This window comes from Sus scrofa, chromosome 9 (assembly GCF_054392235.1).
Source record: "Sus scrofa isolate SSC_HxYL_T2T_F1_AM1 chromosome 9, Sscrofa_HxYL_maternal_Yorkshire_Landrace_v2.0, whole genome shotgun sequence".
Taxonomy (NCBI): Eukaryota; Metazoa; Chordata; class Mammalia; order Artiodactyla; family Suidae; genus Sus; species Sus scrofa.
The window spans coordinates 120,910,427-120,937,299 of NC_139391.1; the positions used below are offsets into that span (position 1 = coordinate 120,910,427).

Here is a 26,873-nt window from a genome sequence, read left to right on the forward strand (position 1 = left end):
AATTTCCGCCCATAGTGAAGATGGCGGAATCCCCCTGCTCTGATTGGTTGAATCCCTCCATTTATCTTGGCTGTTCGCTGGGTGTGTTAAGGGGTGCTTGGCTCCCAGCGGTGGAGTGTGTTCTTCGACCTCCAGTAACGTGTTAGACTTGCTTGCCTTCCTCTTTCTGAAGACCCGAGATCGGCCGTCAGGTTTGAAAGATTTGAAAAGCAAGACTGGGTTCTTGCCTGTTTTCAGGTTCTGCCTGCGGGGAACTTTCGGGGAAGCGTGGAAAGGAAGGGAAGGGCGTCCGCCTCCCGCCTGACCCCTGCTCCCTGTGCGTGGCTGCCGGGTCTCGCCATATGCTGCTATATGGAATCATTCGCTCGTCACTTCTGGCCGAAGCTTTCTTTGCTAATAGAAGTGGTAATGGATGCACTGAGAGGAGGGGGAAAGTCTTAAAAGGTCTTTCCCGTATTCAATTTTCCCAAAGGCCCCAAAGATTTTGCAAATTTATCTAATTTGCAGATAGGTGCACTTGAATGTTCAGCAGACAGGGGCTTAAATATTAAAGAGAGCGTGAACTCCTAGCATTTTAAGGGCTTTGTATGTATTTCCAAAACTGACTTTTGACCACCATCCAACACCTGCAGCTTTTGATTCGTGAGCGTTTCGCCATCCTGCGGCTATAACATGTTCTGCTGGCTAAGTCGGCTATTCAGGGGTTTATCCAGACCCACCGGAAAGACTACCCAGCCGTTCTGGGGTTTTCTCTCCCGAAGTCTGATACTGACTTCACAGAGGAGTATTCCAGGTGAATGCAGAAAAGCTTTGTCCGCTGAACAGCACTTTCTCCTGTTCTCTGTAGCCAGAGTGCTTATTCCATTTATCCCCTAGTCTTGACTGGATAGCTTTATGTGCAGAAGCACATCATTCACTCTCTTGATTTCTTATGATGTAGTTTTCCTCCTGCAGTTTTAAAAAGACTAGAAAAGTAGTCACATGAATATAAGCTATTCATTTAGTTTTTATGTTGCGAATAAGAAGCCTAAAAAATTCTTTTATACTTTAAATATGGTTTTCTAGTGTACAAGTGACTGTTTTCACTCCAGATTCATACTAAAGCTAGTTACTCTACTTCTGTAATTCCCAAGACCCTGTTTTGTTTGGGGAAGAAATGTGCACTATTATGAAGAGTGCATTTTGGGTCAGTGCAAATGCTGGGTGATAAAAAATATTTAGATTCCTTTTTTTATTATTAAAATATAGGGAGTTCCCGTCGTGGCGCAGTGGTTAACGAATCCGACTAGGAACCATGAGGTTGCGGGTTCGGTCCCTGCCCTTGCTCAGTGGGTGACGATCCGGCGTTGCCGTGAGCTGTGGTGTAGGTTGCAGACGCGGCTCGGATCCCGCGTTGCTGTGGCTCTGGCGTAGGCCGGTGGCTACAGCTCTGATTCAACCCCTAGCCTGGGAACCTCCATATGCCGCGGGAGCGGCCCAAGAAATAGCAACAACAACAACAAAAAGACAAAAGACAAAAAAAAAAAAAAAATAATAAAATAAAATAAAATATAGTTGATTTACAGTTGTGCCAAGGCAAAAATTTACATTAAGACAGTTACTTGGCTTTTGACACATGTATAGGTAAATTTCATAGTGATTGATTACATTCTTTGTAAATATCATCCATTAAGATAGGAATGATATGAACTGAAAGTATATTCTCAAACAATTTGCAAATAATGTACTTTTAATCTTCCTTTTTTTCTCTTCTTTTTTTAAGAACTCAGTAGCTTTGTTGCCCGAACCAACACTTGTGGAGAGTTGCGTTCGTCTCACTTAGGCCAAGAAGTCACCTTGTGTGGATGGATTCAGTACCGCAGGTAGATAGAAACAGTTTAAGAATACATGGTGATAGGAGTTCTGTCATGGTGAAGTGGTTAACGAATCCGACAAGAACCATGAGGTTGCGGGTTCGGTCCCTGCCCTTGCTCAGTGGGTTAAGGATCCATTGTTGCCACGAGCTGTGGTGTAGGTTGCAGATGCGACTGGGATCCCGTGTTGCTGTGGCCCTGGCATAGGCTGGCAGCTACAGCTCTGATTAGATCCCTAGCCTGGGAACCTCTATATGCAGTGAGAGCAGCCCTAGAAAAGGCAAAAAGACCCAAAAAAAAAAAAAAAAAAGAATACATGGTGATAAAAGTAACTGAACACTGGAGTTTCCTGTCATGGCTTAGCAGAAATGAATCCGACTAGGAACCATGAGGTTTCGGGTTCCATCCCTGGCCTCCATCAGTGGGTTAAAGATCTGGTGTTACCCTGAGCTGTGGTGTAGGTCACAGACTGGGGTCAGATCCTGCATTGCTCTGGCTGTGGTGTAGGCCAGTGGCTCCGATTTGACTCCAGTCTGGGGACCTCCATATGCAGCGGGAGCAGCCCTAAAAAAGACAAAAAAAAATAAATAAGTTACTGAACCCTGGGACCAATAATTGGGTAAGCTGTTAAGCATCAGTAGCATAAAAAAGCATTGTTTATGTTTAGGTAGAGAAAAAGCCTAAAAAGATGAAGAGTGATTCCTCAGTGGTAGAGCCCATTTGTTCATCTCTATATTACAAAGCATATTTGAGGGAGTTCTCTGATGGCCTAGTGGGATGAGGCTTCCACACTCTTACTACTGTGGCTCTGGTTGCTGCTCTGCAGGGTAGGTTCAGTCCCTGGCCCAGGAATTCCCACATACTGCCTGTGTAGCAAAAAAAAAAAAGAGAGAGAACGTGAAATAAACATTGCAACTCTCATTTTAAAAAAAACAAAACATGGAGTTCCCGTCGTGGCTCAGTGGTTAACAAATACGACTAGGAACCATGAGGTTGCGGGTTCAATCCCTGGCCTTGCTCAGTGGCTTAAGGATCTGGAGTTGCCGTGAGCTGTGGTGTAGGTTGCAGAGGTGGCTGGGGTCCTGCGTTGCTGTGGCTCTGGCGTAGGCCGGTGGCTACAGCTCCAATTCAACCCCTAGCCTGGGAACCCTCCATATGCCACGGGAGCGGCCCTAGAAAAGGCAAAAAGACAAAAAACAAACAAAAAAACATATTTGAATAATACATTAATTCACAGTGAAGAGATCCAAAATACATAGATTGTGTGAACTTCCTAAAGAATATGTCCCAAATGGGTGGCTATTTTACGCATACACTGAGTGACTTTTATCTCCTGAACTCAAAATCTGAGGAGGCTTTCTGTACTTCTTCCTGGTACTAAGAATAATGAGAGATAGAAAAAGGAAAAAAAGAAAATTATGAGAAAGATTGAATGCTAAAATGTTGGGATTTTGAGAGCCTTTTGGGGTTTTAGAAGTATTAAGTTAGTATTGGACCTTTTCTAGAAAATTTTATATGGTATCTTATTTTTAGGAAAAGAAAAGAGTTTATATTGCTGTACTTAAAAAGTGACCAATCAGATGCCTCTGATATCCTAAAATATTACCTTTGGACTTTAATATTGGAAAGTTTCCATATTTAGTTAAATTTTCTTATAAAGACTTAAGCCAATACAATTTAAAAAATTTTTAAATCTGCCTTTTCATTAATAAGCCATCTGGATAGCATTAGTAAACTGTACAAACAGCTAATAATAAAAGTTGAAATTGTAAATGAAAAAAGTGGCATTTCGGAGTTCCCATTGTGGCTCATCAGTAAAGAAACCAAACAGTATCCATGAGGATGCAGGTTCGATCCCTGGCCTTCTTCATTGGGTTAAAGATCTGCAACCCACTGGATCCCTCATTGGCTGTGGCTGTGGCGTAGGCGGGCAGCTGGAGCTCTGATTCAACCCCTATCCCAGGAACTTCCATATGCTTCAGGTGTGGCCCTAAAAAGAAAAAAAAAAAAAGTGTCATTTTCATGAATAAGCTACATAGATAACTGTACCAATATAGCTATGAAAGCATATTATTATTATAAAAAGGAACATGATATATTGCTTGAGGTTTTTATTTGTTTTTTTGCCTGCTTAAATTTTGGTCTCATCTGACCTCTTTGCTCTCAGGAAACAGGTCAGAGGCACATAACCTAGGCTTGAGCAATCAGAACTTCTGCCCAAGTTGAGGGCCTTGAGAAAGTAATGGAAAGCTCCAAGTGTAGTAGATATTCTGTAAAGCCATTGTGACAGTGGAGTTAAGAGCACAGCTGGGAGTTCCTGTCGTGGCCCAGTGGTTAACGAATCCGACTAGGAACCATGAGGTTGCGGGTTCGGTCCCTGCCCTTGCTCAGTGGGTTGACGATCCAGCGTTGCCGTGAGCTGTGGTGTAGGTTGCAGACGCGGCTCTGATCCTGCGTTGCTGTGGCTCTGGTGTAGGCCAGTGGCTACAGCTCCGATTGGACCCCTGGCCTGGGAATCTCCATATGCCGCGGGAGCGGCCCAAAGAAATAGCAAAAAGACAAAAAAAAAAAAAAAAAAAAAAAAAAAAAAAGAGCACAGCTGCATTAGGACAGCAGCTGTTCATTAGCAACAGTGCTAAGGGCTTGTGTTCTCAGCTACCTAGTTTCACTTGGTTCCTGCATATTTTCTGCATATGGTTCTCCAGGCTTGTGGTTGATTCTTCTAAAATACTTCTAACTTTTAATAAATTTTTGCTTAAATTAGCCAGAGGAAAAAACTTTAAAAATAAATAAATTTTGGTCTTGAAGATTTCACCCTAATGTGTTCATTTTCTTAATTAATCAGGCAGAACATCTTCCTGGTCCTAAGAGATTTCCATGGACTTGTCCAAGTTGTCATTCCCCAGGATGAGGTAATAGAAGGTTTCTTCTGTTATCTGAAAGCCTCTTTGATGCTATAGTTGGAATAAGCTAAGCATGCTGGATAAGTATGTTCGAGGTTTTAAATTAAGAAGTTTATTGTTAATGGAAATTAAAACTACCATATGCAATATTTAGACAAATGACAAACTGGAGAAAAATATGTACAACTCATGTCACAGACAAAGAGCTAATTTCTCTACTATATAAAAGGCTACTCCAAATCAATTTAAAAAAAAAACTTTTTAAAGACCAGTGACCCAGTAGAAATGTGAATGCAGAACATGAGCATAAAATTTGTAGAAAAGAAAATACAGGAGTTCCCGTCTTGGCACAGTGGTTAACGAATCCGACTAGGAACCATGAGGTTGCGGGTTTGGTCCCTGCCCTTGCTCAGTGGGTTAACGATCCGGCGTTATGTTGCGGTGAGCTGTGGTATAGGTTGCAGACGCGGCTCGGATCCTGCGTTGCTGTGGCTCTGGCATAGGCCGGTGGCTACAGCTCCGATTCGACCCCTAGCCTGGGAACCTCCATATGCCGCGGGGGCGGCCCAAGAAATACCAAAAAAAAAAGACAAAAAAAAAAAAAGAAAGAAAATACAAATAGCTATTTTTCTATATGTCTATAGACATATGAATATATACCCAGCTTTACTCATAGATAGAGAAATGTGAATTGAAACTACACAGAATTGTTATTTTTGACAAACTAGATTGACAACATGCTGTGTTTGGGAAAACAAGTGCTCATACACTCCTGAAGGCATACCAATTGAGCACTAGCTCTAATGGAAGGCAATTTGGCAATATCAAAATTATATATGCATATATCCTTTGAACCATTCATTCTACTTCTAGTCAGTTATCTCACAATTATCTTACACATAGGCTTAAATAGATGCAAAATATGCAAATAACAGTTATTCACTACTGGTGAGTTTTTGTTTTTTTTGTTTTTTTTTTTTTTTTTTGGCTATACCCACAGTATGCAGAAATTCCTAGCCCAGGAATCGAACCTCAGCCACAGCAGTGACAATGCCAAGTCCTTAACCACTAGGCCACCAGGGAACTGCCTGGATTATTTTTAATAGAAAAAAAAAATTGGGAACAATCTAAATATTCCCCATTAAGAGAATGAACATTGTTACAGCCAAAGAAAAAAGACTGAAGAAGTTCTTTGTGTGCTAAAATGGAAAAAAGATCAAAGGTATATTGTTAAAGAACAGAATACGAAGAACATGTAGAGTGGTATTATCTGTATCAAAAAGAGCAAGTATGTGTGTATATTATGAAATGTCCCTGGAAGGACATATAACATAGGGTTATCTCTGGGAAGAGGAGGTTATCTTAGAGGTTATCTCTGGGCTGGAGGACATAGGAGACTTTTCACTGTATATCTATTTGTACCCTTTGAATTTGAGTCAGGTGAAGGTACTACCTGCTCAAAAAATAATTGCCATTAAATTTAGATAAAGAACTCTCATCATGCTTGTTGGGCAACATTGGTTTCTATTGTGGTGGTTTGTATAAATGCTTGAATGCCTGAAAGAAGTAAGATTTACTCACCTCATATGTTTGAAGTAAGTAAAGTGCCATGGATTATCTGTCAGGGATCAGGATGCAGAGATGAGCATAGCTAACCAGAACTCTTTTACTTTGGACTCCATTATTACTATTGGATTTAATTACCCCTAAGTCTAACTCTGGAGACAGTTGCCTTTAAAGTATGTGGGGGAGTTCCCGTTGTGGCTCAGCGGTAACGAAATCAACTAGTATTCATGAGGATGCCGGTTTGATCCCAGTCCTCGCTCAGTGGGTTAAGGATCTGGCATTGCCATGAGCTGTAATGTAGGTCACATATGCAGCTTGGATCTGGCATTGCTGTGGTTATGGTAGAGGCCGGCAGCTACAGCTCCAGTTCGACCCTTAGCCTGGGAACTTCCATGTGCCTCAGGTGCGGCCCTAAAAAGAAAAGAAAAGTATGTGGATTTGTGGCATTAATCATTCTTCTCCTTATTTTCCTTTAAGTAAGAAAGTTTTAAATTAACTAATAGTTTTTCTTGCTGTATGGAGTCAAAGAGGGTTACGGGGAGTTCCCTGGTGGCTCAGTGAGTAAAAGATCTGGTGTTGTCACTACTGTGGCTCTGGTTACAACTGTGAGGAGGGTTTGATCCCTGGCCTGGGAATTTCCCCACGCCATGAATGCACTCCCAACTCCACCCCCAAAAAAGTGGGAATAGAATTTACCAAATTCTTTTTTTTTTTTTTTTTTTTTTTTGGTCATTTTGCTATTTCCTGGGCCGCTCCCGCGGCATATGGAGGTTCCCAAGCTAGGGGTCCAATCGGAGCTATAGCCACCGGCCCACACCAGAGCCACAGCAACGCAGGATCCGAGCCGCGTCTGCGACCTACACCACAGCTCACGGCAACACCGGATCGTTAACCTACTGAGCAAGGGCAGGGACCGAACCCGCAACCTCATGATTCCTAGTCGGATTCGTTAACCACTGCGCCACAACGGGAACTCCAGAATTTACCAAATTCTTTAATAAAGTCATCAAGGGTAGCCCCAGTATGTATGGCAATTAAGCTTATGCATATTAACAGTTTTCTAAGTCATAATCTGCAGTTGCTATAGAGTCCTTTAAGTTCATTTGTTTGCTGAAAATGTTTTCCTCTCTTATTCTATAGTCAGCTGCTTCTGTGAGGAGAATTTTATGTGAAGCCCCTGTGGAATCTGTGGTTCAAGTGTCTGGAACAGTAATTTCCCGACCTCCAGGACAAGAGAATCCAGTTAGTAATTTATAAACTATTTAAATTTTACCTCTGTATATGCCTACTGTCTGTCAACACCTTCAGACAACAGAGAATGAGTGTCTGTGAGATATATGACACCAAAGCTCTGTAGGGTCAACAAATGAACTTACAAATTTAAGAAATTTCACTACAAACATAAATGTCTATGGAAATAGACGTTTGTTAAAACATCAGCCACAAATATGCATAGGAATGTCAAAGTCATACACAGATGTTTTTGTTTAAGCACCTGCACAAGTAAATGCTTATGTTTTATAAATATTCACTGTGTACACATCCTGATGAGTGCTTTTTAAAATAAGTCTTTTTCTCTTTCTCTTTAAGAAAATGCCAACAGGTGAGATTGAAATCAAAGTTAAAACAGCTAAACTTCTGAACTCCTGCAAGAAGCTACCCTTTGAAATTAAGGACTTTGTGAAGGTGCCATCCTATGTTATTAATAAAATAGAGTATCTAGAAAATGGTGATAACCAGTAAAGTGTTATCAGAGTTTTATAAAGTTTAACTTCTACAAAATTAAGCATTTTTATAGCTGTATTATGAATCATTCTTGAACTGTTCTTAAATAGCAACAGTTCAGTAAGCTGTTGCACTTCCTAAATACTTAGAATGTTTTTTCAGACCACTTGAAACATGGTTGTCTTTAAGACTTAGGTGTTACTTTGTTTATATTTTTTGGTTGCTATTGTTTTACATTTTGAAAGAAAATTTATGTCTGTCCTAGAAATGACCAGATGGGGAGTTCTCTTGTGGCTCAGTGGAAACAAGTCTGACTAATATCCATCAGGACACAGGTTCGATCCCTAGCCTTACTCAGTGGGTTAAGGATCCAGCGTTGCCATGAGCTGTGGTGTAGGTTGCAAACTCAGCTCGGATCCCGTCTTGCTGTGGCTGTATCTTAGGCCAGCAGCTATAGCTCTGATTTGACCCCTAGCCTGGGGAACTCCACATGACGGGAATTCGGCCCTAAAAAGCAAAAAAAAAAAAAAGTAAAATTGGTACTAGTAACAAGGTTAAGGATAGAGCTAAAGTTTTTGAAAACTCACATTCTGTATCTAGATTAATGTCTTTAATATCAGAGTATATCTTTTTAATACTTGAAAAATTTTTAAACATAAAAATCTTTAAATTTGTTTAGAAAACAGAGACTCTTCGTTTGCAGTATCGCTACTTAGACTTGCGTGGTGCCCAAATGCAATATAACCTGCGACTGAGGTCCCAGATGGTCATGAAAATGCGGGAATATCTCTGTAATCTGCATGGTAAGGGAAATGCCTGGATGTTCTTTGGAGATTATTCATCTGTTATATTCAGCAGTTTCACTGTACCCTCTCCTTGGCCTCATTGGGTCATATGTTGCTAGAGGTCTGAAATTCATTTAATATATAAAGCAGTTTTTGAACAAACATTCATTTTCAAGTGTTTTGTCCTAGAGCATAATTTAGTAACATAAAGCACAATTTAGTTCCATATTGAGTCACAAGTATAGCCTTTTAAAAGTGATATTGGAGTTCCTATTGTGGCTCAGCAGAAACGAACCCGACTAGTATCCATGAGGATGTGGGTTCGATCCCTGGCCTTTTTCAGTGGGTTAAGGATCTGGTCTTGCCACAAGCTGTGGTATATATAGGTCACAGACCTGCCTCGGATCTGGCACTGCTGTGGCTGTGGCGTAGGCTAACAGCTGCAGCTCTGATTCGATCCCTAGCCTGGGAACTTACGTATGCCACAGATACAGCCCTTAAAAACAAAAGAAAAAAAAAGTGACATTGCCTGTTACATTGTCTAAGTATTTCCACCTTCACTATTGAAGGTGGACCAGACCTTTCGTTGTTATCTATAAGTTTTCTTAATTCTTCACCATGCTAGTACATCATTTGTTGGAAACTCAGAAATGTAATTGGACTGTTGGGAATTCAGAAACCTAGACTCTTGGAGTTCCCGTTGTGGCGCAGTGGTTAACGAATCCGACTAGGAACAATGAGGTTGCGGGTTCGATCCCTGCCCTTGCTCAGTGGGTTAATGATCCGGCGTTGCCGTGAGCTGTGGTGTAGGTTGGACCCCTAGCCTGGGAACCTCTATATGCCGTGGGAGCAGCCCAGGAAATAGCAAAAAGACAAAAAAAAAAAAAAAAAAAAAAGAAACCTAGACTCTTCAGGTAGTTCCCATCATGGCTCAGCAGAAATGATCTGACTAGCATCCATGAAGATGCAGCATGTTCAATCCCTGGCCTTGCATAGTGAGTTAAGGATCTGGCATTGCCGTGAGCCATAGTGTAGGTCACAGATGTGTCTTGGATCTGGCATTGCTGTGACTGTGGGGTAGGCTGGCAGCTATAGCTCTGATTCAACCCCTAGCCTGGGAACATCCATATGCCACTGGTATGGCCCTAAAAAAAAAGATGAAAGAAAGAAAGAAACCTAGACTTTTCAGTCAGTCCTGGGATTCTTTTTTTTTTTTTTTTTTTTTTTTTTTTTTTTTTTTTTTTGGTCTTTTTTTAGGGCCTTACCCACAGCATATGGAGATTCGCAGGCTAGGGGTGGAACTGGAGCTATAGTCACTGGCCTACACCACAGCCCCAGCAACAGAGTGTCCAAGTAGCATCTGCGACCTGCACCACAGCTCACAGCAATGCCAGATCCTAAACCCTCTGAGAGAGGCCAGGGATTGAACCTACGTCCTCATGGATACTAGTCAGATTCATTTCCACTGAGCTACAAGAGGAACTCCAGTCCTGGGTTTTTTTAATGCTATATTTGTATTATTTTTGCTGTGCCAGCAGAACATGTAGAAAATCAGAACAGCTCAGTAGACAAGAATCCATCAAACAGAATGATTTCAAGACCAAAGTGTCAACTTTATGAAGAGGATAGGATTTTATGAAAATCTTCGGTTTCCTTCCAGGATTTGTAGAAACCAGCATCAATGTGCTTGGTTACTTATTTCAGTCAAAATTCCTAATTAGAAGGTAGCCTCAGATTTGTTGAACTATACTATAGATTTCATATTTGACAAATTCCTTTCTATTAAATTCTGGTGTTTCTCTCTTTAGGGTTTGTGGATATAGAAACACCAACATTGTTTAAGAGGACTCCAGGGGTAAGTATATTCCTTAATCAGCCTACTAATAATTTCCTATTGGTTTATGAAACTGGACCACTTTGCTTTTATATTCCCTTAGTTGTATTTCTTTTATTTATTCTATTGGCTAAGGATGATCACATTAACTAGGTATTAAGAATTGGCCAAATTACATGGGTCAGTATTTTGCCTCAGAATCTTTTAAACCTATAGTTTTCTTTCCATTGAGGTTTATTTTTTGTTGTTGTTGTTGTTGTTGTTGCTATTTCTTGGGCCGCTCCCTCGGCATATGGAGGTTCCCAGGCTAGGGGTTGAATCGGAGCTGTAGCCACCGGCCTACACCAGAGCCACAGCAACGTGGGATCCGAGCCGTGTCTGCAACCTACACCACAGCTCACGGCAACGCCGGATCGTCAACCCACTGAGCAAGGGCAGGGACCGAACCCGAAACCTCATGGTTCCTAATCGGATTCGTTAACCACTGCGCCACGACGGGAACTCCCCCATTGAGGTTTATAGCTATAAATCAATAATAAATTGATTCCTTAAAAATAAATTTCTAGAGTTCCCATCATGACTCAGCAGTAATGAACCCTACTGGTATCCATGAGGATTTGGGTTCGATCACTGGCCCCACTCAGTGGGGTAAAGGATCCAGTATTGCCCTGAGCTTCGGTGTAGGTCACAGAAGCAGCATGAATCTGGTATTTCTGTGGCTGTGGTGTAGGCCGGTGGCTACAGCTCTGATTTGACCCCTAGCTTGGGAACTTCCATATGCCATGGGTACGGCTCTAAAAAGACAATAAATAAATAAATTAATTAATTAATTCCTGTTCATTATGAACTGACATTTTTAAACATCAATATTTATACAGTCTATGGACTGTAAAACTATAGTTTGAATTTAGAAAAGTGGGAGTTCCCATCGTGGTGCAGCAGAAACTAATCCAACTAGGAACCATGAGGTTGTGGGTTCGATCCCTGGCCTCACTCAGTGGGTTACTGATCCAGCGTTGCTCAGATATGGCATTGCTGTGGCTCTGGCATAGGCCGGCAGCAACAGCTCTGATTAGACCCTTAGCCTGGGAACCTCTGTATGCCTCGGGTGTGGCCCTAAAAAAAAAAAAGAAAGAAAGAAAAAAGAAAAGCGGTTAGGAATTACTTGAATAGGAATTGATGAACAAAATCGAGAGTTCATTTCAACAAGCATATATCTAATTCTTACTACATATAAACATTATTTAAAGCCTACTGTGTACAAGCCTTTGAGGGACTAAAGGATGAGCAAGAAATGATCTCTTTCATTGTGAGAAATTTACTCTTTAGTTGATTTCATTGATGAGCTGAACTATTGACTTCTACCACCTCTTAGATTTGTTTTTTTAATGATATATCTGCTCTCCCTCTTTCTCATTCAAAGGGTGCAAAAGAGTTTGTAGTACCATCCAGGGAACCTGGAAAGTTTTATTCTCTCCCTCAGAGTCCTCAGCAGTTTAAGCAGCTTCTAATGGTTGGTGGTCTAGACAGGTGAGCTTTCTTTGTGCTAGCAGTGGTCAGAAAAGGAAAAGAAGGGGGGAAGGAAACACAAAATTGTCTATAATCTCTTAAAGGAAGGTTAAAAAATGTATGAGAGGTTTGGAAAATACTGGTAAAATGCCCTAAAAATGTGTAATTATTATGTAAAGATTTATTGGGTGGCCACCACATACAAAGCTCTATGCTAGTAGATGGGAAAGGGGATTAAAAACAAAAAAGAATAGGTTTTGCTCTCAAGGAGTTAACAAATCTAGTAAAACAAAATAGGATAATAAAACCAACTGTGACATAAACAAAAATAAGTATGTTGAAAATTGCAAACTTGTTACATTAAGAGGTTTGAGGAGTTCCCTTCATGTCTCAGTGGTTAACGATCCCGACTAGGATCTGTGAGGATGTAGGTTCGATCCCTGGCCTTGCTCAGTGGGTTAAGGATCTGGCGTTGCCATGAGCTGTGGTGTAGGTCACAGACACCACAGGTGCGGCCCTAAAATACAAAAAAAAAAGAGAGAGAGGTTCAAAATTACATTGTTTTGGAAAATGTCAAAAAATTTATGAGCAAGGCCTTCTGGGGCAGAGCTGCATTTCAGGAGATGAAAATGAGAGTTTTGTTTTGTTTTTAGGGCCGAACCTGCGGGATGTGGAAGTTCCCAAGCTAGGGGTTGACTCCAAGCTGCAGCCCACGACCTATACCACAGCCAAAGTAATGCCAGATCCTAGCTACATCTGTGACCTACATCACAGCTCACAGCAACGCTGGATCCCCTACCCAAAGAGCAAGGCGAGGGATTGAACCTCCATCGTCATGGATACTAGTCAGGTTCATTTAAAAAATGAGAGTTAAAATGGCATAGCACAGGAAAGCTCAAGTGTACTCATGGAGCAGTGAATATTTCAGTTTGGCTGATGCAAAAGAGTATGTGTTAAGAAACATGGTCTTGGAGTTCCCGTCGTGGCGCAGTGGTTAACGAATCCAACTAGGAACCATGAGGTTGCGGGTTCGGTCCCTGCCCTTGCTCAGTGGGTTAACGATCCGGCTATGCCATGAGCTGTGGTGTAGGTCGCAGACGAGGCTCGGATCCTGTGTTGCTGTGGCCCTGGTGTAGGCCAGGGGCTACAGCTCCGATTCGACCCCTAGCCTGGGAACCTCCATATGCCACGGGAGCGGCCCAAGAAATAGCAAAAAGACAAAAAAAAAAAAAAAAAGAAAAAAAAAGAAACATGGTCTAGGAGTTCCCGTCATGCTGCAGTGGAAGCAAATCTGACTAGGAACCATGAAGTTGCGGGTTCGGTTCCTGGCCTTGATCAGTAGCTTGAGGATCTGGCGTTGCCAGAGCTGTGGTCTAGGTCACAGACACGGCTTGGGTCTGATGTTGTTGTGGCTATGGCATAGGCTGGCAGCTGTATCTCTGATTGGACCCCTAGCCTGGGAACCTCCATATGCCTTGGGTGTGGCCCTAAAAAGAAAAAAAATAAAAAAGAAGAAGCATGGACTAGAGTTCCCTTGTGGCTCAGAAGGTTAAGGATCCAGCATTGTCACTGATGTGGCTCTGGTTACAGCTGTGGTGCGGTTTTGATCCCTGGCCCAGGAACTTCCCATGCCTTGGGCACAGCAAAAAATAAAGAAACATAGACTGCCTTGCATGTCGGTCTAACACAAATATCCAAAGGTGCCACCATATATTTTTTTTTTTACTTTTTTTAGGACCACACATGCAGCATATGGAAGTTCCCAGGCTAGGGATCAGATCAGAACTGCAGCAGCCAGCCTATACAGAAGCTACAGCAATGCAGGATCCCAGCTGCATCTTCAACCTACACTATAGCTCATGGCAATGCCGGGATACTTAACCCACTGAGCAAGGCTAGGAATTAAACCCACATCCTCATGGATACTAGTCAGGTTCACTTCTGCTGAGCCACAAGGGAACTCCACCATTGTATATTTTTAAAACAATATATAGAGGAGTTGACTTCTCAGTGGTCAACTTTATCGTATATTAGGGGTCAACTATATCAGATTAGATTAGAATATCATAAAGAATTTTGAAATTCCTTATGTCTTTTAGGTATCATTAATTGTATTAATGTACATTGCAGGAATGTTGGGGAGAAAGTGTGTGTATCTTCCTAGAATCATGACTCAATTAATGCAATTTTTAAATTTAGATATTTTCAGATTGCCCGTTGTTATCGAGATGAAGGTTCAAGACCAGACAGACAACCCGAGTTTACCCAGGTACTGAGTTATATTCATTTGTCTCTTACTGATTCAGCCTAGCTACAGCCAAGTATGTCAAAATCAGGACAGAAATTATATGTACTTTCTTGTCACTATATTTTATCCATCAGATATTTAATTAAACTAACCAGTTGAGGCACTAATTACAAAGAATATGGTTATCAACTAAGGAATGACAGTGGTTCCTACAATGCTTTAATGGTCATGATATGATCCAATTTTGGGGGATTTTTGTTTGTTGGGGTTTTTTTGGCTACACTCACAGCATATGAATGTTCCCCATCAAGGAATTGAATCTGATCTCCAACTATGACAACACCAGATCCTTAATCCACAGTGCTAGGCCAGAGATCCAATCTGTGCTGCCACAGAGACAATGCCAGATCCTTGCCCCACTGTGCTACAGTGGGAACTCCTGATTAAGTTCTTAAAACAAATCTTTCTAAGCACTAAGAACCAGCAATTCTGTATGTTGATTTAATCTATGTATCTAGTCAAAAGCATGGAAGCTATTATGATTTAGTTTCTGTATGATATTGTATTAATCAGTGTGGTGAAGCAAAAAACCATAAGCTTTGGAGTTGGATAGACCTGAGATCAATGTAGTTTAACTATATACATCAGGGAAGTTACTTAGCCTCTCTGAGCCGTAAGCCATGGGATAGTCATGGGAACTAAACAAGTTGATGTATGTAAACCATTAGCACAGTGCCTGACATAAAGCATATATAAGAACATTTAATCTGCTCCCTCATGTATTATTAGATATTCATGTGCAAAATCCTATGGTAACTTGAAACCAAAGAAATATATAAATACACATGTACACATTAATATCGTGGCTGTTCTAGTAAGTTTCCATATGTTGTTTTGGTTTCAGATTGACATAGAGATGTCTTTTGTAGACCAGACTGGGATTCAGAGTCTAATTGAGGGTTTGCTCCAGTATTCGTGGCCCAGTGACAAAGATCCCCTGGTAGTTCCTTTTCCTTCTATGACCTTTGCCGAGGCATTGGCCAGCTATGGAACTGATAAACCTGACACTCGCTTTGGAATGAAGGTACCTTTCTTCACTTTGAGGACCGTGCCCCCAAAGAGTCCTGTAATCTATCAAACTATTTTGATGTTTACAACCAGTTACACACACTATCCTATCATATTTTTTCTTGTTACCTTAGCTTGTTACTTTCGTTGTTACCAAGCTATAGCAAGAGAGACTAAAGGTGTGTTAGCATCACAATATCTTTTCTCTGTTGTTTTCCAAAATCTATTTCCAAGAGCAAGTTTCTTGTTATAAAGTTTTTTTTTTTTTTTTTTTTTTTTTTTTGTCTTTTTGCTATTTCTTGGGCCGCTCCTGCAGCATATGGAGGTTCCCAGGCTAGGGGTCTGATCGGAGCTGTAGCCGCCGGCCTACGCCAGAGCCACAGCAACGCAGGATCCGAGCTGTGTCTGCAACCTACACCACAGCTCACGGCAACGCCGGATCGTTAACCCACTGAGCAAGGGCAGGGACTGAACCCGCAACCTCATGGTTCCTAGTCGGATTCGTTAACCACTGCTCCACGACGGGAACTCCTCTTGCTATAAAGTTTTTATTGCTGACTTTATTGTCTGTTATATAGACATGAATGGTAACTTGAAAGAAAAAAAAAAACTGTGCTTTCCTCTTGAATTCTTTTTTTTTTTTTTTTTGTCTTTTCTAGGGCTGCACCCGAGGCATATAGAGATTCCCAGGCTAAGGGTCGAATAGGAGCTGTAGTTGCTGGCCTATCCCAGAGCCACAGCAACACGGGATCCAAGCCATGTCTGCGACCCACACCACAGCACACAGCAACGCCGGATCCTTAACCCACTGAGCGAGGCCAGGGATCAAACCTGCAACGTCCTGGTTCCTAGTTGGATTCGTTAACCACTGAGCCACAACGGGAACTCCCTTGAATTCTTTAGCTAAGGCACTTGGAAGGCAAATGATTAAGAGTTCTTTATTCTTCTTCCCTGATCTATAAAGAGTTCAAACATAAATGGAAATGTTTATTCACATTAAGATCTGTACATACTGAACTAAGGGTAAGAGTTAAAGGTGGAGCAGTTTCCCTTAGCAAGACGCTTATTATCTCCAAGAGAGCAACAGCTCTTCATCGCTGTAATGCTGGTGACATTTCTGTATTTCAGTTCTCAATGAAAATTCTTTAGAAATTGAGTGCTGCCTGGTCCAGAAATAGGCAATAATCAATTCTTAGAACGAAAAATTATAACACAAAAAGTCATAACTGCCTACTTACAGCAGCCAACATAACTACTCCTTGTTTCTTCTTTTGTAACATGGAATAGTGGTTCTTAAGCCAGATTGCTTAAGCTAAATACTGACTGCCACTTACTAGCTGTGTCATCTTAGGCAAGTCATTTCTTTCTCTATGCCTTGGTTTCCTCATCTGTTAAACGGGGATAATAAAAGGGTGTACATCATACTTGTGTTGCACAGATGAGATGAATTATTACTAATGAATTATACATTACTACATTAACTCATCTCATGGTGCCCAGCCCATGGTAAACACTCTATGAATGTAGTCTATAAATGTTAACAAGATCCACATTCCTTTTTAAAATCTTGTTTGTGGAGTTCCCGTCATAGCTCGGTGGTTAACAGAATCCGACTAGGAACCATGAGGTTGCCGTGAGTTGTGGTGTAGGTCACAGACGCAGCTCAGATCCCATGTTGCTGTGGCCATGGCGTAGGCTGGTGGCTACGGCTCCGATTAGACCCCTAACCTGGGAACCTCCATATGCCTCGGGTGTGGACCTAGAAAAGACAAAAATAAAATAAAATCTTATTTGTAAAATGTTTTGAGATAAAAATTACTTCACATTTAATTACCGTTTTTGTTATCCATTTTCTAGATTGTAGATATCAGTGATATGTTCAGAAGAACAGAGATTGGTTATCTTCAAGATGCACTTAGTAAACCCCAAGGAACCATCAAAGCCATGTGTGTCCCTGAAGGAGCAGTAAGTGGAGTACAATTCTATATTTTCTCTAAAATATAAATGAGAAAAAATAAAAAAATTAAAAAAATATATATAAATAAGAAGTAAATATGTTCAATATTGGCACATTTAAACTTCAGAAAGAAAAAAAATCTCTTTAACTAAATATAAAAATAAGTATTTTCAGATAAAATCTAACAATTTTTCTAAAACTATAAGTAGAAAACAATAAAACTTTATGAATATCAAGGTCTAGAGCCTTTTTTTTTTTTTTTCCTTTTAAATAAAATGCTGTTAAAGTACTCCTGTACTTCATTTGGGGTTATTTCCACCAGTGGCTATAGAATAGTATTCATATTCTATCTCCAGCCTCAGCTTGTCCAGTGACTTTCAGCCACATTTCAGCTCCAGTATAGCCTTAGCATATTGGTTCTTGGTTTTCGAGCTCTGGGGTCTACTGCTTTAAAAACAAGGGAAAAGAGGTGGAGCTATGAAAACCAAAAAAGGGGGAAATGAGGGTAAGAGAGAGAGAGAATGGTTGGGCTGGATAAGCATTGACTTTTAAGTAATGGGATGTGTCCGTTTTCTGTTAGCATATCTGCTTTGAAAACAGTTTAATAAGAGGATTTCCAAAAATGTTTTGAATAAGACCACCATTTTGAAAGACTCATTTGGATATATAAACATATTAATATATTTTAAATGGGGATAAGAATTCAGTCTCATTACCTTTTTTTCACTTCATATGTTCAGTGGGCAGTAATTTGCTATCCATACTCTAGTCCAGATATAATGAATATGTTCAGATAAGCTCAGTATAACATATATTGCTTATTATTTTTATTTACCCCAATTTGAGTATAACCATCCTTACTCAAGTAGATCATAAGGACTGCAGGGTCATTAACTATGTTTTTATCTTTTTATATCTCTCATACCTATTTAAGGGCACCCTGAGTATTAGTGTCTTAGAAAGATATTTAGAAAAAGTAAGATATAAAGAATTTTAAGAGACCTGAAACAATCAAATTCTGAATCCTCTTACTGATCTTAAAGTTATTTTATCTTTCTTAATTCATTTGTGAAGATTCATTTTCAACATTTATCCTGCATATTATATGTACATTGTCTTCTGTATGTAGTACTTTCACAGTGATTTCCAATAAGACTTGCATAATTTGAAAAAAAATAAGCCCTGTAACAAGCTTTAAAATTTTGTCATTTGTCAGTATAAATTTTCCTTGAATCCTACTGTTGTGATGGAAATACACAAAATATATTTGTATCCCATTTGTTATTATAAACATGTTTATGGAGCTCACTGTTTATTTTCTTTTATCAGAAATACTTAAAAAGGAAAGACATAGAGTCCATTAGAAAATTTGCAGCTGACCATTTTAATCAGGTAAGGAGTTAATTAAAGCAGGTTTTTTCCTTTCTTTTAGAGATTCAATAGTTGTGGTTTTGTTTTGTGGAGTTTTTTTGGTTGATTTTTTTTGTTGTTGTTTTGTTTTGTTTTGCCTTTTAGGGCCACACCAGCAGTATATGGAGATTCCCAGGCTAGGGTTCTAATCAGAGCTATCTATAGCTGCTACCTATACCACCACTCACGGCAACACTGGATTCTTAACCCACTGAGCAAGTCTAGGGACTGAACCCGAAACCTCATGGTTCGTAGTCAGATTCATTTCCACTGCGCCACGATGGGAACTCTGAGATTCAATAGTTTTAATAATTGCTTAAGCTCTTACAATAACGTAAGTTTTGAGGGTCTTATATTTTAGATCATTCTACTGTTCTTTTTCTTTTTCCTTTTTTTTTTTGGCCGCCCCATGGCAAATGGAGTTCCCGGGCCAGGGATCAGATCTGAGCTGAAGTTGTAACCTACACCACAGCTGCAGCAATGTCGGATCCTTAACCCACTGTGCTGGGCCAGGGATTGAACCTGTGTACCAGTACTACAGAGGCAACAGCACCGATCCCACTGTGCCACAGCGGAAACTCCTTTTTTTTTTTTTTTTTAATGTTTTAATTATTTTTTATTTTTTGGCTGTACCCACAGCATATGGAAGTTCCTAGGCCAGGCATAGAATATGAGCCACAGCAGTGACCTACACCACAGCTACAGCAATTCTAGGTCCTTAACCCACTGCACCAGGCCAGGGATGGAACCTGAGCTGCCATAGAGACAATGCTGGATCCTTAACCTGCCACGCCACAGCAGGAACTCCTCTTCTTTTTATTTTTAAAGTTAATCTTATCCCTGGGTATAACTGCAAGACTGCAACTTCATTGAATATACCATTAATCAGAATGTGAGGAGTTCCCGTCGTGGCAAAGTGGTTAATGAATCCGACTAGGAACCATGAGGTTGCGGGTTCGGTCCCTGCCCTTGCTCAGTGGGTTAACGATCCAGCGTTGCCGTGAGCTGTGGTGTAGGTTGCAGACGCGGCTCGGATCCTGCGTTGCTGTGGCTCTGGCGTAGGCCAGTGGCTACAGCTCCGATTCGACCCCTAGCCTGGGAACCTCCATATGCCGTGGGAGCGGCCCAAAGAAATAGCAAAAAGACAAAAAAAAAAAAAAAAAGAATGTGAAAGTTCAACTATAGCCTTTTAAAATAAACAGTGGTAGTTTGATGCAACTAGGAAAATAAATAGAGCCTCATTGCCCAAGGTTTAAATGAAGCATGGAAGGTATGAATGAAAGCCTGTATTAATCTCCCATTTCCTTTTTAAAATTCTGAGTACACTTCTGACAGACACACTTTGTGCTTGGCCTGCTGAATGAATGGCAGAACTGAAATAGGAGCAGGAGCAGGAAATAGACATTCTCACACTGTCACTGGAAGTGTAAACTCCCTCAGCTGTTTTAGAATCACTAACTTTGAAAATAGTCATCCTTTTTGAGTCAATACTTTTCTATACTTTAAAGAAAGGATCTCAGACATGAGGACATTTTTGCTTGTCACTGTATCTGTAACAGGAATAAAATGAAACCGTATAGGAGAGATTTAATAAATTAAGATAGAATTAAAGGAATAAATATTCAAGTTTCTTTTTAAAACTTGTCTCCTAAAAGCTGAAATATAGGGAAAATGTTCAGTTTATAATGATTTGTAAGAAAAGGAGAATATAGAACTATATATTCACATTTTTTTGTTGTTTAATCTGGATCTTCTTTTTTCTTTTGGTCTTTTTAGGGCCATACCTGTGGCATATGGAGGTTCCCAGGCTAGGGGTTAAATCAGAGCTTTAGCCACTGGCCTGCACCATGGCCACAGCAATGTGGGCTCTGAGTCATGTCTGCAACCTACACCACAGCTCATGGCAATGCAGGATCCCTAACCCACTGAGCAAGGCCAGGGATTGAACTCAGTTTCTCATGGATTCTAGTCAGGTTCCTTAACCTCTGAGCCATGACGGGAACTCTCTCTCTTTTTTTTTAATGCTATAGTTTCTTCATCGTGTAGTCACTGTTAAGTGTGTGTGTGTGTGTGTGTGTGTGTGTGTGTATTTTAGCTCCGCCGGTGCGGCATATAGAAATCCCCAGGCTAGGGGTTGAATCCGAGCTACAGCTGCCAGCCTACACCACAGCCATAGCAAAACCAGATCCAAGCCACATCTGGAACCAAGACCACAGCTTGTGGCAACACCAGATCCTTAACCTAAGCAGGGCCAGGGATCAAACCCACATTCTCATGAATACTAGTCCAGTTCGTTTCCACTGAAGCACAAGGGGAACTCCTAATTGTACATATTTAAAAGAATGAGGCATTTAAAGGAGTTCTCTGGTGGCCTAGTGATTAAGGATCCAGCACTGTCACTGCTGTGGCTCCAGTTGCTACTATGGTGAGGGTTTGATCTCTAACCCAGGAACTTCTGCATGCTGCAGCTGTGACCAAAAAAAAAAAGGCATTTAAAAAGCTGTTTAGGAGTTCCCGTTGTGGTTCGATGGTTAACGAATCTGACTGGGAACCATGGAGTTGCCGGTTCGATCCCTGGCCTCACTCAGTGGGTTAGGTATCCTGCTGTGCTGTGGGTCGCAGACGCGGCTCAGATCCCAAGTTGCTGTGGCTGTGGTGTAGGCTGGCAGCTACAGCTCCAATTAGACCCCTGGCCTGGGAACCTCCATATGCTGTGGGTGCGGCCCTTGAAAAGACAAAAAAAAAAAAAAAAAAAAAAAGCTGTTTAAAGGGGCTTTCGAAAATGGTTAGGTTTAGCTTCAGGTGAGCTGCAAGACATTTGGCTGTTACCCTGGGGACCTGAGCCTTTGTAAGAGCCCTGTACCCCTCTAGGATTTTGCAGAGTAAATCAGTTCTTTCTTGGGCTCTAGACCAGAGTTTCCTACATCTTGCTTCTTTGATCATTCCTATTCTATTCCTGTATACCTGCCTTCATTCCTTTTTTTTTTTTTTTCTTTTTTTCTAGGGCCACCCCTGTGGCTTATGGAAGTTCCCATGCTAGGGGTCAAATTAGAGCTGCAGCTGTAGGCCTACACCATAGTCACAGCAAGGCCAGCTCCGAGCCACATCTGTGGCCTATGCTGCAACTTGCAGCAATGCTAGATCCTTAGCCCATGAGGCCAGGGATTGAATCCACATCCTCATGGATACTAGTCAGGTTCTTAACGTGTTGAGCCACAACAGGAACTCTTTTTTTTTTTTTTTTTGTAAGATTACTTTGTAGATTCCTTTAGTATCATTTTGAAGGACTTTAGGGAGGGAAGAGAGATAATCTCATGTAGGTTATTTTCTTTTGGAAATAGGAAATCTTTGTACTGCAAAAAAATACATCAACTCACTTTTTAAAAATATGAATTAGTCTTTTTCTTTATCACAGGAAGTCTTACCTGTATTCCTGAAAGCCAACAGAAACTGGAATTCTCTACTTGCTAAATTCATAACGGAAGAGCAAGGATTAGGACTAATCCGACTACTGGGGATCCAAGAAGAGGATGTGGTCCTGGTAACTGCTGGAGAGCACAAGAAAGCAGTAAGAAAAATAACCTCTAGGCATCTGTGCTGTTGATGCTGAATGATGCCTGTCTTTTCCTGTGTGTATAGTACATATTTGAAATTGCCTTTTAATTTCATAACATGAAGTTGCTCTGCTTTTCAGCATTTTATAATACACTGTATAAAAACTAGTTTTTTTCATCAACTACCAACTTCTATTGGCACTGCTCACACATATTAGATCTGCTCTGATTAGGAGGGTCACTTAGGTAGAGGACTATTGGTATTCATTATACGACTATAAAATTTTTTTCATTTTCAGGTTTTACAAGTACAAAAAGTTGTAGTCCCAAACTTTTGTACATAATGCATTCCTGAAAATGTGGAGGAACAGGGCTGCTAGAGGGCTGCTGGGCTGACAGACATCCATGGCTCTACCTAGTTAATGCAGGACCCATTTTCCTCAGGAAGAACAGCTGCCATGCACTGGCTAAATCACATTCTTCAGGAGACCTTTGGAAGACTGGATTTTGCTTTAGAGAGCATTGTAAAATATATAAAGTGTAATATAAAAGTCAAACATAACTACTGAAAATACACTGTAAAGGTCAAGCATGATAAAAATTCACTCTTGCACTAAAGTATAATAGGATCTCTTTTTGTGTCTGATTGGTACTTTATCAAGTTCATTCTTTTAAGTTATGTTGACATTGTGCTTACTTACTTTCTTCCAAAGGGAAATGTTTCAGGGTTCAGCTACAAAGCTAAACGTAATCTACTGTCCTTCCCTTTCCCTGCAAGCTTAGAGTGAAGAAAGCTAATTATATGTTTTTTGATATTCTGGTCATCTTTTTTTTCTTTTTTAGGGCCATACCTGCAGCATATGGAGGTTCCCAGTCTAGGGGTCAAATTGGAGCCAAATCTTCAACCTACACCACAGCTTGTGGCAATGCTGGATCCTTAACCCAATGAGCAAGGGCAGGGATCAAACCTGCATCCTCATGGATACTAGTTGGGTTTTAACCAGCTGGGCCACAATGGGAACTCCTGGTCATCTTTTTTAAACGAATTCATTTATCATCATTATTTTTTAATACAAGTCGTGAGCCAGCACTATAAAATTTGCTGGAGGAGAATTTCCCTGGTGGCCTAGAAGTTAAGGATGTTGTCACTGCCATGGCTTGGGTCACTGCTATGGCGTGGGTTCAGTCCCTGGCCCAGGAACTTCTATATGCCTTGGGTGCAGCCAAAAAAAAAAAAAAAAAATGTGCTGGGGCATGCACCAGTTAATTACAAATTTTACTGTTGATGCATTTCTTTAAAAAAAAAAAAAACAACACTTGGAATTTTTGTATTATATAAAAATCCTGCTCCAAACTCATTTGGCTATTAAACTTTACCCCAGTATGAACTGAAACTGCTCCTGTTCTCTTCTCAGGAAGGCATTGCAGTAATTTCTGCTGGGACTTCCTTGAGAGAATGCTAGAAACCAAACTTATAAGGAATGACATTAGCATTCTGAATGTCACAGTGAAGGTGCCTTATGTGGATATCTAAGTGTCAAATAGAATAGGCTACAGAGTGACACCCTGTGCATGTCTCCAGGCATGTCTTCGGTTCTAACTGCCCTTTCTCAGGGATGGCCCTCTGTATCATAGAGCACTCTCTATCTGCCTAGCACTGTTCTAAGTAGCTGGTGTATATTAACTCATTTAATCCTTGTGTCAGCCCTATTGAGGGAAATACTAATACTGCTACCATTTTAAAAGATAAGAAAACAGAGGTATGGAGGTTAAGAATTTTTTCATACTCCCGTAGTTAGAAGATAGAGGCCAGATTTCTTTTTTGTTTGTTTGTTTGTTTTGGGGGGCCACACCTGTGGCATATGGAAGCTCCAAGTCTAGGGGTCAAATTGCAGCTGCCAACCTATACCACAGCCACGCCAGATCTGTGCCATGTTTTCAGCCTACACCACAGCTCACATCAACACCAGATCCTTAACCCACTGATCGAGGTCAGGGATCTAACCTGCAGCCTCACGGATGCTAATTGGGTTCTTAACCCTCTGAGCCACAATAGGAACTCCAGGAGCCAGATTTCTAACCTACAAAGTCTAGTTCCAAAAGTCACACTCTTAAAGTAAACTATAATCTGGAGTTCCCATCATGGCTCAGCAGTTAACAAACTCGACTAGGATCCATGAGGACGAGAGTTTGATCCTTGGCCTTGCTCAGTGGGTTAAGATCTGCTGTTCCCATGAGCTGTGGTGTAGGTCACAGACATGGCTTGGATCCTGAGTTGCTGTGGCTGTGGCTGTGGTGTAGGCCTGCAGCTAACAGCTCTGATTTGACCCCTCACCTGGGAACCTCCATATGCTGAGGGTGTAGCCCTAAAAAGGGAGCCCTGGGAAGCCCTTAAAAAAAAAAAAAAGTAAGCGATAATCCATACTGCCTCTCTAATAATAGCCAAAATTATTGACCATTAACTATGTGCCAGGGTCTCATTACATCCTCACCACAACCCTTTGGGAACAGTAAGGAAATAATAATCCTAGTAACTGCTGTTCATATACCTTACAGATCTTATCTGACTTGATCTTCATGACAGGTATTTTTATCTCCATTTTACTATGGGAAAAGGTGCAGAGAAGTTAGTTAGTAGCCATTCTGAGATACAGACCCAAGTTAATCAAGCTCATACCTGTGCTCTCAGTTACTGTATTTTCAGATACTCTCCAAGTCTGCTGAGTCTGAAATCATTTTCAGTCATGTCCCAGTCAGATCATCCTCAGATCTTTCTGTCCTGAGAGGCTATGAGTGTCTCATCGGTAAATTGGCTAATCCTTTCTCAGAGAAAGGCCTGGCTTTAGAATCCATGTTGTCATTTGGTGCCTACTCTGTCACAGCAGTTAACTCAACATTTTTGTCTTCTGTTTGCAGTGCTCTTTATTGGGAAAATTACGACTAGAATGTGCTGATCTTCTAGAAGCAAGAGGAGTGGTGCTTCGTGACCCAGCTCTGTTCTCTTTCCTTTGGGTGGTGGATTTCCCCCTCTTCTTTCCCAAGGAGGAACATCCTCAAGAGCTGGAGTCAGCCCACCACCCATTTACTGCTCCCCATCCCAGTGACATCCACCTCCTCTACACTGAGCCCCAAAAGGTACCATATCTAGACTTCCAAATTAAAAGGAAATGTGGAAATAAAAGCAGAGGAGTTCCTGGAGTTCCCATCATGGCTCAGTGGTTAATGAACCTGACCAGTAACCCTGCGGTTGCACATTCGATCCCTGGCCTCGATCAGTGGGTTAAGGATCCAGCGTTGCAGTGAGCTGTGGTGTAGGTCGCAGATGTGGCTTCGATCCCACGTTGCTGTGGCTGTGGTGTAGGTTGGCAGCTGTAGCTCCGATTTGACCCCTAGCCTGGGAACTCCATATGCCCTGGGTGCGGCCCTAAAAACACAAAAAGACAAAAAAAAAAAGAAGAAAAAGCAGAGGAGTTCCAGTTGTGCTTTAGTGTGTATGAACCCGATTAGTATCCATGAGGATGCAGTCTATCCCTGGCCTCACTCAGTGGGTTAAAGGATCTGGGGGTTGCCATGAGTTGTGGCATAGGCTGGCAGCTGCAGCTCCAATTCAACCCCCAGCTGGGGAATTCCTTAGGCCCCAGGTGTGGCCCTAAAAAGCAAAAACAAAACAAACAAAAAACAAATAAGAGAAAACCAGTAATTTCCTCTAACATAAAGGTTCTTTGACTCTTCTAGGTCCGTAGCCAACACTATGACTTGGTTTTAAATGGCAATGAGGTAGGAGGTGGTTCTATCCGAATTCATAATGCCGAACTACAGCGTTACGTCCTGGCAGCAGTACTAAAGGTAACATCATCTTCCAACCTAGACTTTTTTCAAACCATAATATTTGTCTGTTTTGATAAAGTTTGTTATGAATGGAGGATTTATTAGATATAGAATATCAGCCTATTTCTCTACCTTTAGTGTAAGACTTTGAAAATTAAATGATAATAATAGGTATTCTTTTTTTTTTTTTATTTTCTCACTGTACAGCAAGGGGGTCAGGTTATCCTTAGATGTATACATTGCAGTTACAGTTTTTTCCCCCACCCTTTCTTCTGTTATAATAGGTATTCTTTAGTGCTTATTATGTGCCAGGCACTGTTTAAGTACCTTATATGCATGGACACATTTAGTCCTTTTTAGTTTATTTATTTTTTTTTTTAGCCACACCTGCAGCATGAGGAAGTTCCCAGACCAGGGATTGAACCCACGCCACAGCAGTGACAACACCAGATCCTTAACCTGCTGCACCATGAAGGGAACTCCTTCACAGTTCCTTTTTTTTTTTTTCTTTTTTTTTTGTCTTTTTAGTGCTGCATGGCTTTGGGGGTGAGAGTAAACCTGGACTATCTGGAGCAGAGGAGAGGGCAGTCATGTCTTCCCTGGGGAGAGCAGTTCTAGGAAGCAACACTTAGC

General features: G+C 41.1%; 1 protein-coding gene across 24 annotated transcripts in view; it reads left to right on the top strand.

The window, feature by feature from the left end:
* Positions 1–88: 88 nt before the first annotated feature.
* The window catches only part of DARS2 (aspartyl-tRNA synthetase 2, mitochondrial), a 30,650-nt gene continuing 3,865 nt past the window's right edge, over positions 89–26,873 (top strand). Inside the window, exons 1-16 of one of the 24 annotated variants that reach the window (XM_084977706.1) lie at positions 89–405; positions 633–793; positions 1,763–1,862; positions 4,699–4,765; positions 7,463–7,564; positions 7,913–8,008; positions 8,727–8,850; positions 10,641–10,687; positions 12,090–12,196; positions 14,375–14,444; positions 15,328–15,507; positions 17,349–17,456; positions 18,778–18,840; positions 22,274–22,426; positions 25,329–25,547; positions 26,148–26,258. In XM_084977706.1, the coding sequence (XP_084833832.1) occupies positions 673–793; positions 1,763–1,862; positions 4,699–4,765; positions 7,463–7,564; positions 7,913–8,008; positions 8,727–8,850; positions 10,641–10,687; positions 12,090–12,196; positions 14,375–14,444; positions 15,328–15,507; positions 17,349–17,456; positions 18,778–18,840; positions 22,274–22,426; positions 25,329–25,547; positions 26,148–26,258 (1,668 nt within the window). In that variant the 5' untranslated portion in view covers positions 89–405; positions 633–672. Of the gene's footprint in view, positions 406–538; positions 1,252–1,554; positions 1,863–4,698; positions 4,766–7,462; positions 7,569–7,912; positions 8,383–8,726; positions 8,851–10,640; positions 10,688–12,089; positions 12,197–14,374; positions 14,445–15,327; positions 15,508–17,348; positions 17,457–18,777; positions 18,841–22,273; positions 22,427–25,328; positions 25,548–26,147; positions 26,259–26,873 lie in introns of those variants that run through there. The other 23 variants (XM_084977707.1, XM_021063655.2, XM_084977715.1 and 20 more) reach the window with 23 other exon arrangements.